Raw genomic sequence first — 11,758 nt, forward strand, 5'->3', positions numbered from 1 at the left:
TGTTGCTGTCTGGAAAAGGCTGTTCGGATGGCAGACTCAAGGGACACAAGATTAACAGTGGTAGAACGACCCTGGCGAAAGCCACCCTGACATGGAGCCAGTAGGCCACGTGACTCGAAGACCTGACCCAACCCAACCACTGACATACCATATGTTCCAGCAGCTTACAAAGAACGTTGTTGAGGCTGATAGGCCGATAGCTTTCCACATCAAGCAGGTTTTTGCCGGGTTTGATCACCAGAACGATGGTGCTTTCCCACCATTGTAATGGAAAGATGGTATCACACCAGGTCCAGTTGTAGATGACTAGAATATGTCGCTTGTCAGATGAGACATGTTTAATCATCTGGCTGTGGATCTGATCAGGACTAGGAGCTGTGTCAGGGCAATGTGCAAGGGCATTAAGGAGCTCCCACTCTGTAAACGGGGCATTATAGGATTCACTGTGGCATGTAGTTAATGACAGAATGTTCCTTCCTGCCGCCATTTGAGAGCGCGAAAGGCTGGGGTGTAGTTCTCCGACGCAGAGGCTCAAGCAAAGTGCTCAGAAAAGTGCTCGGCAATCGCGTTTGCATCGGTAGATAACAAGCCATTTATGGTAACACTGGGAACACCTGTTGAGGTCTAGTACCTGAGAAGACGTTTTACCTTTGCCCAGACTTGGGAGAGATACGTCTCGACCATTAAGTGCCATATGTCACCTTCCCAACGCTCCTGCTTCCATCGTTTGATAAGGTAGCAAACACGGGCACAGAGCTGTTTAAAGGCTATGAGGTGCTCCAGGTAAGGGTGCCGCTTATGCCGCTGTAGAGTTCACCGACGCTCCTTAAATTGCTTCAGCGACTTCTGGCGACCACCAAGGGACCGCCTTACACCTCGGGCACCCTAAAGAGCAAGGGATTGTGTTTTCTGATGCAGAAACAATTGTTGTAGTCACCTGCTCAACCATCACTATGTTCCCACGCGGGGGAGATTCGGTGGTGACAGCAGAGGTGAAAGTTCCCAGTCCGCCTTGTTCAAATCCCATCTGGGCAGGCGTCCGTGTGCCTGATGCTGGGGCAGTGACAGGAAGATGGAGAAGTGGTCAATACCACACCGGTCATCATGTGCTTTCCAGTGGATAGATGGGAGAAGTCCTGTAAATTGATAAATCAATGACCGAGTAACTACCATGAGCCACACTGAAATGTATGGAGGCCCCAGTATTTAAGAGGCAGAGGTCACACTGAGACAGTGAAGTTTCGACATCTCTGCCTCTGACAGTACGCACAGTGCCACCCCACAAGGGATTATGGGCGTTAAAAGCTTATAAAAGTAGGAAAGGTTTAGGGAGTTGATCAATCAGTGCAGCCAATACGTTCTGGTGTACTGCACCATCTGGAGGAAGATATACATTGCAGACAGTTATTTCCTGCGGCATCATTCTGACAGCCACTGCTTCAAGAGGGGTTTGAAGGGGCACTGTTTCACTACAGACCGAGTTTAGCACATAAACGAAAACTCCACCTGACACTATTATAGTCACTACATCCCTTATAGCCAAGGAGTCTTCTGCATTGCCGGGAACCAGGTTTCCTGGAGGGCAATTCAGATACCAGTTTTACTGCTTAACAGTTGCCGTAGCTCAGCCAGGTGGTGGAAAAAGCCACCGCAATTCCTCTGGGAAGGCATGGAACATTTAATGAGGCACTTTACACCTCAGTCACCTGCTGCCACTGACTTATTGCCTAAGCAGTCTCTATTCATTGTGTCCGAGGGCCTGGTGAGATCTAGGTCCTCGGCAGACGCTGAAATCTCCACCCCATTCTCAGACGCAGAGCTTTTAGGTACTGGTGGTGTGTGTGCGCCACTGCAATTTCCTTGGTCTTGGGGGTTTTCTTGTTGGATTTGTCTCGCTGCTCCTTTGGTTTCCCTGGCTGGGAGGACTTCACTGGCTCAAGTCTCCTGGACTGTAGATGAGCATGAAGCCCTACGACCAGCTGCTTTTGGGCCCTTCAGACACAGGTGGGTGTCATCTTTCCCACTAGCAGAAACCTGGAAAGGGAGTGACCCAAGGGACCCCTTCTTAGTGAGAGAAACCTAAGAAGACTTACACTTCTCCGGCTTGGAAGAGGGGGACAGACTTTGGGGCTGAAAACTGGAAGCCATGGGCTAGAGGGTTGGGGTGGGAGGGAAATGCCTGCCACCATCAAGGGGGTAGGTGTAGTGTAGTCTTCCGGCTCTGAGAGGTGACTGGAGTTTGCGGAGCTGATGGTGCCAGAACTGTTGTAGCGGTGGCTAAGACTATGCCATACGCACAGGACGCAGGCATTCAAATTTTCTCTTAGCCTCAGTGTACGTCAGTTGATCCAGGGTCTTGTACTCCATGATTTTACTTTCTTTCTGGAGAATCCTGCAGTCTGGCGAGCATGGCAAATGGTGCTCTCCACAGTTGGCACAGACGGTAGGCGGGGCACACGGAGAATTGGCATGTGATGGGTGTTCCCAACCTCGACATGTGACACTAGAAGTACAGCGGGAAGACATATTGCCAACTACCAGCACTTAAAGCACTGCATCAGGGGGACAGATATAGGGCTTTACATCACAGCGGTAGGCCATCACCTTGACGTCCTCTGGCAACGTATCACCCTCAAAGGTTAAGATGAAGGCAACCGTGGCAACCTGATTATCCCTCCGACTCCAGTGGGCACGCCGGACGAGATGTACACCTCGCCACTCTAAATTGGCGTGCAGCTCATCGTCGGACTACAAAAGAAGGTCCCTGTGTGGTATGATACCCTGGACCATATTTAAGTTCTTATGGGGCATGATTGTTACAGAAACGTTCCCCAGCTTGTCACAAGCGAGCAACGCCCATGACTGGGCAGAGGATGCCAGATCTCCTTTTGGACAAGCCCCAAGACTTGTCCTCTAAATGCTCAACAAAAAACTGAGGCTTCATTGTCATTAAAGATTCCCATCAGCTCTCATACATACGAGGTACTGGGGCAAATAAGATCTGCTGACATCCTAGCCTGATGTTCCTCCCATTGTGTGGCCAGGGTGGAACGATTTGGGTTCGTACTTCTGTGCGTTTAATTGAGCTTGTGAACACTTAAGAGACTGCTGGTGTTTCACCACCAGCAAGAGATGATGGACTACACTTTATCGCACGTCATCTGCCCTGATGCCACCCACTCTGACCAGGGGCCCTCCCCACAGGTGCCACGCAGCTGCATCAAAGGCCACCTGGCAGGATGGCCATAGCCGGGAGTCCCGATGCCCCAGGGGAATGGGCCTCTACCCCTTAGCATACATGAGGAGTTAACGGCGCAAGCATCAGCAGAGCGATCCCTGTGTGGTCAGGGGGCTACAACCACCAGGGTACATGGTAACCCCACCACAACGGTCTGGCTACCGTGCTGGATATCAAGTGCAAAGAAGTCCAGAATCCTGATTTATGTGGTGACACCTTTATCAATGTTCCCAGTATGAGATTTTCACTCTGCACCGGAGTGTGCGATGATATGAGACTTCCTGGCAGATTAAAACTGTGTGCCGGACCGAGACTTGAACTTGGGGCATTTGCCTTTCGTGGGCAAGTGCTCTACCATCTGAGCTACCCAAGCACAACTCACGCCCTGTCCTCACAGCTTTACTTCTGCCAGTGCCTCAGTTCCTACCTTCCAAACTTAACAGAAGCTCTCCTGCCAACCTTACAGAACTAGCACTCCTGAAAGGAAGTATATCGCGCAGACACGGCTTAGCCACAGCCCGAGTTCGAGTCTCAGTCCGGCACACAGTTTTAATCTGCCAGGAAGTCTCACCTTTATCAATGGTCTTCCCACTTGCACAGTTAAAGTCAACCATGCACCATTTATTTATTTATTTTGCCAAGTAAAAAACTTGGTCACGCGCTTTCAGAACTGTTCATTTCTGATTGACAATGAGCGAAAAACTGCTTTTCACATATATGCTATTAGGATCCATTCCACTGTACACCACCAACTGTAAGCACCTATATTTGCCAAAATGTTGCACTAGCACATGGTTTGCATCCAAACTATCTGAAGAAAATTCCCAGTACATGCAGCAAAATTGCATTTGATGATGTAAATGCAGTTTCAATTAACGTTTTCCATGTCTGTACCACATATACCATTCTGCTATGTGTGATGTCTAGAGCACATCCGACGAGTGTACATTACTCTTGTGGTCTAGTATATTGTGATTTACTACATCACTGGTTGTGAATAATGTCATTTGCATCACTTTTTATCATGGTTTGACTATCTTTCCAAGCCTGATCCATTTCCTTGGAAACTTAATTAGAAATAGCCAACATATGAAATTTACTACAACCCCATGAAAACGCATGTGATTTCATTATATTACCTATCAAATGACATAATGGACCAGTGATTAAAAAATAAGTGTTAGCGAGTTTCGAACAGTCACCTCATCCATGAAACTCTATCAAATTACAAACACTAACTGCTTGAGCCCAATGATTTCTTACCTTCACACAGATACATCAGTTACCTAATAGACGCGTGAAACTTCTCTTGCAATTTTCTCGGAACTGCCAGAGTAGTGCACCTTACTACTTGACCCATTATGTTTTAATGGCCTACTAAAGGTGAGCAAAGTTTGAAATAATATGTGGTCCCAATGTCATAGCCTTCACTTTTAAGTAATAGAGCCTAGTATGTGACCGTGAGTATTAGTCAGACAAGGGTTTTGTCAAAAGTGATAGGACCACTTTTGTATATTATCCTTGAGAGTATTTATAGACAAATGTACAATAGGACCACTCTCGTTCTCTTATGTACACGAATGATCTGACAGATAGGGTGAGCAGCAATCTACAACAATTTGCTCATGATGCCTTAGTGCATGGGAAAGTGTAAACGTTATGTGACTGTAGAAGAATACAGAAATGTTTGGACATAATTTCCATTTTGGTATATGAATGGTGGCCTGCTCTCATCACACCAATTAAATATCTAGGCTTATCTTTGGAACAAGCATATAAGGTCCACAGTTGGGAACGCAAATGGTCAACTTTGGTTTATTGGCAATTCTAAGAAAGTGTGGTTTACCTATAAATGAGACAAAGTATAGAACATTAGTACTCCATTATTTAGTACTGCTCAAGTGAGAGAAACATTGAAGCAATTCTGAGGAGTGTTGTAATCTCTTACCAGTAGGTTCAATCAACATTAGTGATATGCTTCAGATTCAAATTGGTAATTGCTTGAGGCAAGACAACATTCTGCCATTTGCAGTTGATGCCAGTACAATTTTATTGGCACAAAGCTACATTTCACACACAGAAAGCAAAGAAAGTAAGATCAATTAAGGCTCATATGGAGGCAAGCAGAGTCCTTTTCTGCTCACTCCATATGCAAGTGGGATAAGGAAATGGAATAATTAGTAATGGTACATGGTACACACCATCACGTACCATATAGTGGCTTGTGAAGTATTTAAGTGGATTTATATGACCAATGGTAAAATAGTTGTCATGAAATTACCTAGAAACAAACACCAAAAACACTAAATTATCAGCATACCCTCCAAAATACTTGTGACCGTATGTGTAATACTGTGCTCTACCCCTTGCTACCGTATTTCTCCATGCTACACATTCTGACACACATACACCCCATTAGTATAATTACTAAGGTGCTCATTATTTACAAAAAACTTATATGATACAGAAAAAATATGGAAAATTATAGCTTCTTTCATTAACACTAACCTCTTTGTACCAGGATCCTTCATGACTACAACGTCAACAATTTCACCCCATTGTTCAAAATGCTTCTTCAGGGACTCATCTGTTGTTCGGTAGTCCAGACCACCGATGAACAGCTTCCTGACATGTTCTGGTTCTGGCCTGTCCCCCTAAAAGCAGAAAATCAATTATACTAAAACTTCGTAACAATATAATCGTGTTTGCAATTCAACAATACCTGTAAAAGCAGCACACAGGGGTTTCAAAAAAAAAAAAAAAAGGAAAATCAAGTCTGGGATTACTTTTTGTGCAAAATACATAACTAAGTTCGTATTTTTAAGATGAAGCAGATAACCAAAAGTAAACATTTTCTATACAGTTGGTAAACTTGTGGACAACCTTTTTCATATAGCACTCAAGGAATAGTTCCTACCTGCGCACTTTGAAGAAGTGCATCTTTGAAAAGAATGATCACATTAGCAGTAGTTGCATAGCAACATATGAAATTAGCAGCATGGTAGGTCTCGAGGTGGTAGTTGATACTTTTGATAGTGACCATAGGTTATGGGGGGCAGGGCGGGAGGACTATGGGAGGCACTAACTTGGACACACACAGTATGGAGCGATAGGAAATTTTGGATTTTAAAAACAAAAAAAAACGGGAACTGGCCCTCGAGACCCCACTCACATCATGTGGCAAGGATATGATGTCACCAGGTGGCGTCATATGCTTTTTGCAAATCAAGAAGGACGGCAGACAGGTGTTGGTGCCTGGAAAAGGCTGTTCAGATGGCATACTATATGGAAACTAGATTATCAGTGGTAGAGCATCCCCAATGGAAACTGCCCTGGCATGGAGCCAGTAGGCCACGTGACTGCAGGACCCAACACAACCGCCGACTTACCACACATTCTAACAGCTTACAAAGAATGTTGGTGAGGCTGATAGGCCAATAGTTATACAAATCAAGCAGGTTTTTACCGGGTTTAAGCACTAGAGTGATGGTGCTCTCCGCCATTGCAATGGAAAGACACCATCGCACCAGATCTGGTTGAAGATGACGAGATTATGTCACTTGTAGTCGGATAAGATGGGTTTGATCATCTGACTGAATCCAATCTGGCCCAGGAGCTGTGTTGTGGCAATGTGAAAGGATAATGAGGAGCTCCCACTTTGTAAATGGAGCATTATAGGGTTTGCTGTGACGTTCAGTGTACAAGAGGGCTTTCCTTTCCATCCATTGTTTGAGGGTGTGAAATAATGGGGGATAATATTCTGATGCTGAGGCTCGAGCATAGAGCTCAGCAAAGTGCTCGGCAATAGCATTTGCGTCAGTGGATAACATACCATTGATGTTAATACCAGTAACACCTGTCAGGGTCTGGTAACCACAAACACATCTGATCTTCGTCCAGACTTGGGAAGGTGATGTATGGTGCCCAATGATCGACACATAGCTCTCCCAACACTCCTGTTTCTGTCATATTATAAGCTGGCGAACATGGCCACAAAACTGTTTCAAAGCTATTAGGTGCTCTAGGGAAGGATGCCGCTGATGTTACTGTAGAGCTCGAAGTTCTGTAACAACCTCAGCAATTTCCAGCGACCAGCAAGGTACTGACTTTCGCCGGGGGCACCCGAAAGAACAAAGGATCAAGTTTTCCACCACAGAAACTGTGTTTGCTTACAAATTTGTTTTTTGAGTGGGTCCACCTTCAGTAGAACAATTTTTTCTGTTTTTTCTTTACCCAGACATGTTTCACTGAGGTTTTGCATTTTTTATGTTACAACTATTCAGGAAATTAGACATTTTTGTTAGTTGGTGAGCTTAATATTTAAGTGGTAAATTTTGTATGCAAAATAACTGGATACTCCTGTTACAGTAATACTGTACTGAAATTATAGTTACCAAAACTTTCCCCACCAGTTGTTTTATTAGGAAGCGAGATCAAAATGTGTAAACAACTGATTCAATTTTCAAGTGATACTAAAATTTAATTCTAAGTTAACAAAGCGGACAACTTCGCACAAGTTTAACCTGACAATTCTTCCTCCCACCAGTGAGTTTTCAACTACAGTTTTTACAAGTTTTAATAATGTAACATTTATTGATGATTCATCATGTAGAAAACTGGATCCCCCATTTGCTTTTCTACACTTCACTACAGGTCAATTTGCTACCACATAGTCTCAGCTTTAACGTTCGTCGGCAGAGCCAACTAAGAAGTGTGTCACCTTTGAACCTAACTTAAGACCTCAGGTTGCACTATTGCTCAGTCTGTCCAATACCACACTAACTGAAAACTTGTTAGTGTGAATCCAATGTTTTCAAAAGAAAATAAGTATTGTAATTCACACCGCTCTTATATAATGGTGAGCAACGTGACGTCCTCTTGCTGTACTACTCATGACAAAGTTTTAAAGTTGGTAACAGCGGAGTTAACTTCAAACATCCAGAGTTAAAGAGAAGGTTAAAAACTTTCCTTATGATGACCATCAATCTTTATTTCTATTTACACTATTCATCATATTAGTCTTCGACTGTTCAAATACTTAGTGCAACTGTCCCACTTGACAATGGAAACCCCCCACCCCACCTCAGCAGTGTATTTCTCAAGTAAAGAGCGAAAATTTTACGAAGTGTACAGCAACAACAGCGTGGTTTTTCCTCTTCATAAAATACCTTCCCTCCATACATTCCATAATTTTCGAATGCATAACCTGATTTTGAAAAAGGAGAAAAATAAACATTCAGCAATTTTACAATATTCAGGACCTACACTCAAGCAGTAAACACCCAGATGGCTGCAAGAGTAGGGCACCGACAACAAGCCTGCATCTAATTTGTTTATATAATTTGACCTCCCAGACACCAGTACATGTGTTCAATTTTCAACCCTTAAGTAGGATAAACTTATCAATAATACACACTTTCCATAGCTGCTGTACGCAGCCGTGAAGATACTCCTCGCAGTAAAATGCACAATCCAGTACTATTTAATAGCACTGGCCGAAATTGTCCTTATCCTGCACATTTACTATCATCACGTATTACATGCACGTAACAAATCTGACTTATAAACCAAGTCCTAACAAACGCGGAAGTCAATTTGTTCGTTTCTTGACGACGAATATGATTTAATGTAATTTACAAAGTTTGTTCCGAAGAAGCATCTACAGATAAGAAACAAATGAAGGAATTACATCGTCACCAGCCTACAGGGAAAAAAAAGGCAACAAATTTAATCCATAAAAAAATCACTCCGTGCCGAGATTACCATATATTTTTTCTGTTTTTCAGCATGGTAATGTTTCTGTCGATTGAGGTGCAAATATTTTGAATTTTATGCACATGTTGCCGAATCGAGTCCGGTATTTGCACATTTCACTGCTAGATTTTATGAGATTTAATAATGAAAACCTCACGTTCGTAGAACTATTTAATTACATTAAGGTTTTCACACAATTATTTCCAACCGGCATAGAAGGATTCTCTATGCCAATATTCCAAAGTACCTCCATAATGATTTAAGGAATGTTCCCGCTCCACTTACATGTAATGTTTTTACAGAAAAATTACGAAAAGAACACCGCGCAGAATTAATCAGAAACTTAGCAAATGTTCTGGCTCACCTCCGGTTCCGACTTGACCATTTTCTCCTCACACCTTCAGCAATATCGCCTTCCAAACTAAAACACGCTTGAATTCCACTATGCCAGCGTCCACGTCCAGCGAAGAAAAGAAAATGAACTCCAAACTCACTGTAGCCAACTGTTTCGTGAGTACTTCATGCCAAAAGCTAGTCCTACGAAAAAACACTGTTATTCACCAGTACGTATAAAGATGAACTCTCTTAAAAATTAACCATGACTAAGTAAGAATTTTAGGTTATCACATTAGGAAAAAAAGTTCAATGGAATGTATGCAAAATACCCTTGCAAAATGGAGTTAGCAATACGGAGTTTAGTATCATCTTTGGATAGGCTTTGCCACATTCTTATCAGGCGATTACGTTAGTAAAATGGCGGTCCCTGATAAGCAAAAAACACAGGGTCTCGCAACGAAAAGTTGTACTACTATCAGAAGCAGCATGGGCCAGTTCTCAGTAATGAGATCACAATGTAAAGCTATATAAATTCTGATTACGAGAACAAAAATTTACATTACAGTACCGTAATTCACAAACTTTTTGAGCTCATACTGTGTAAAATGAACTTGAAGCTTCACTCTCAAAATATTAAGCACATTTCTCGTTAATACCAGCCTTTAGACAGAACTGAATTTGTATTATAACAAAAGCAATTCTGTACACTTCAGATTGATACGTGCTATGTTACGTGGTGCGTAAATCTTTTCCACATAACTGGTGATCCCAATAATGAAGGAATCGGTATAAGTGTGTACAGTTTATTTTGCGGTCAGTTAAATATGGTGCCACGACAATGGGAGACACACTCAAGCATTTGCGTGCTATCAATGTCGAGATTCAATAAATTAGCAGTGAAAACCAGGGTTCTGAAGTCTTCCTTTCTGAAATGCAAAAAGCAAACGAACTGGAGTGCAAAGAACCGAACACTAAAACAGTGCACCACAACCCATCAGTGGCTCAGCGAATGCAACAACAATGTCAAGAACACACCACCGTTCATTTGATCTTTATGCTACGTGAAGAAGTGATGTTGGGCAAGATTTGAAAATGTTGAGTGTTCCAGTTATTTCTTCCTCCGTGGCGCAGTTGTGCTCAGGGACAATGAACTGCCGCTCCGCTGGCTCCAGTGAACCTTCTATGCTGCATATAGGGTACGAGTCCTGCTGTTTAACACTCAGCTAGGAACATCGTTTTACAGTGCGTTCCGGGAACATTCGTTGGGAGGCGGACGGTTTGTTGGAACATCCACCTGTTGGGCGAACATCCTTCTTTTCCACTGCTTAGTATTAGGATTTATCCGAAAATTAAAAATGAGTAAACCGTTGAAATTAAAAGACCAGCTTATTTGCTCAATTGCGGAAAGGAAATCCATCAGTCTTAAAGTAAGTTTTAACAGTCTTGTACAGTATTTTAGCTGTACATAGGTAACGAACAGAGTCACTTTGTTAGACCTTAGATGAATTAACTGACGAATTTGGAAGGTCAATTTCCGTGCTTACCGTATGTGACACGTTGGGTTGGTTTCCGTATATTTCTGAGCCTGAGCCGTGTCATTACGTTGGCAGATCGTTTTCTTCAGGAGCATTTGAATCTGTGGAGTCATCTTCAGAGGCAGAGTCTTCAGAACGCATCTCCACCGTCATCTGCATAATTCGTCTGCTTCTGCTTTACATATTTGCAGGTATTTTTCCCAGTCATACCACTCTAAAAAAAAAAAACAGCCTGAGTTAGGAACAATCTACGCTACAATTTACCCACTGAAAGTACACTGGTGTCCAAAATTAAAGCAACGAACCGCAATTTCCCTGTTCTGTGTCTAATTCACAATATAGTCACACAAACTGTCAACAGATGTCCGTAGGATCGTGTTCTGCATGGAAGATGGCATTCCGGTCAACTCACAACCACGCCAAGAACGGCGTCAGGGCACCTATCAAACGTGGTAGTGTCTGCCAGGTAGTCCCACAATTGCCGAGTGCACTGTCACAGACGGTGCAGTATGGCACAGAGAAGACGCATACCAGTAACTCTGCAGTGAAGAGCCGTAGGAAGAATGGAAACAGGACAGTCGCAAACTGATGTGGCCCGATGGCTTAATGTGAATCGTTCTGTTGTTTCTCGGATGTGGCGACAGTTTATAGAGACGGAAACTGTATCCCGGATACGAGGTCAGGGCCGACCACGCGTGGCATCAGAAAGAAACGACCGTTATTTAGCTGTAAGGGCACGACGTACGGCCTTAGTACTGCACTGCAACTGGCATCTAACCTCGCAGCACCCACTGAACGTATTGTAACGAGCCAAACGGTGCACAAAAGGCTTCGACAGAGTGGCCTTTAATGTCGGAAACCCGCTGTGTGTTTACCTCTGACGCGTTTTCACAGA

The 11,758-nt window shown here is 43.4% G+C and overlaps 1 protein-coding gene across 2 annotated transcripts in view; it reads right to left on the reverse strand.

Annotated features, from left to right (window-relative positions):
- The window catches only part of LOC124802963 (heterogeneous nuclear ribonucleoprotein A1, A2/B1 homolog), a 53,312-nt gene extending 43,801 nt beyond the window's left edge, over positions 1 to 9,511 (reverse strand). For both annotated transcript variants that reach the window (XM_047264054.1, XM_047264053.1), the window contains exons 1-2: positions 9,357 to 9,511; positions 5,747 to 5,892 (exon numbers count right to left, since the gene is read on the reverse strand). In XM_047264054.1, the coding sequence (XP_047120010.1) occupies positions 5,747 to 5,892; positions 9,357 to 9,377 (167 nt within the window). In that variant the 5' untranslated portion in view covers positions 9,378 to 9,511. The remainder of the gene's footprint in view (positions 1 to 5,746; positions 5,893 to 9,356) is intronic.
- Positions 9,512 to 11,758: the final 2,247 nt, after the last annotated feature.

This window comes from Schistocerca piceifrons, chromosome 6 (assembly GCF_021461385.2).
Source record: "Schistocerca piceifrons isolate TAMUIC-IGC-003096 chromosome 6, iqSchPice1.1, whole genome shotgun sequence".
In the NCBI taxonomy this organism is placed as follows: domain Eukaryota; kingdom Metazoa; phylum Arthropoda; class Insecta; order Orthoptera; family Acrididae; genus Schistocerca; species Schistocerca piceifrons.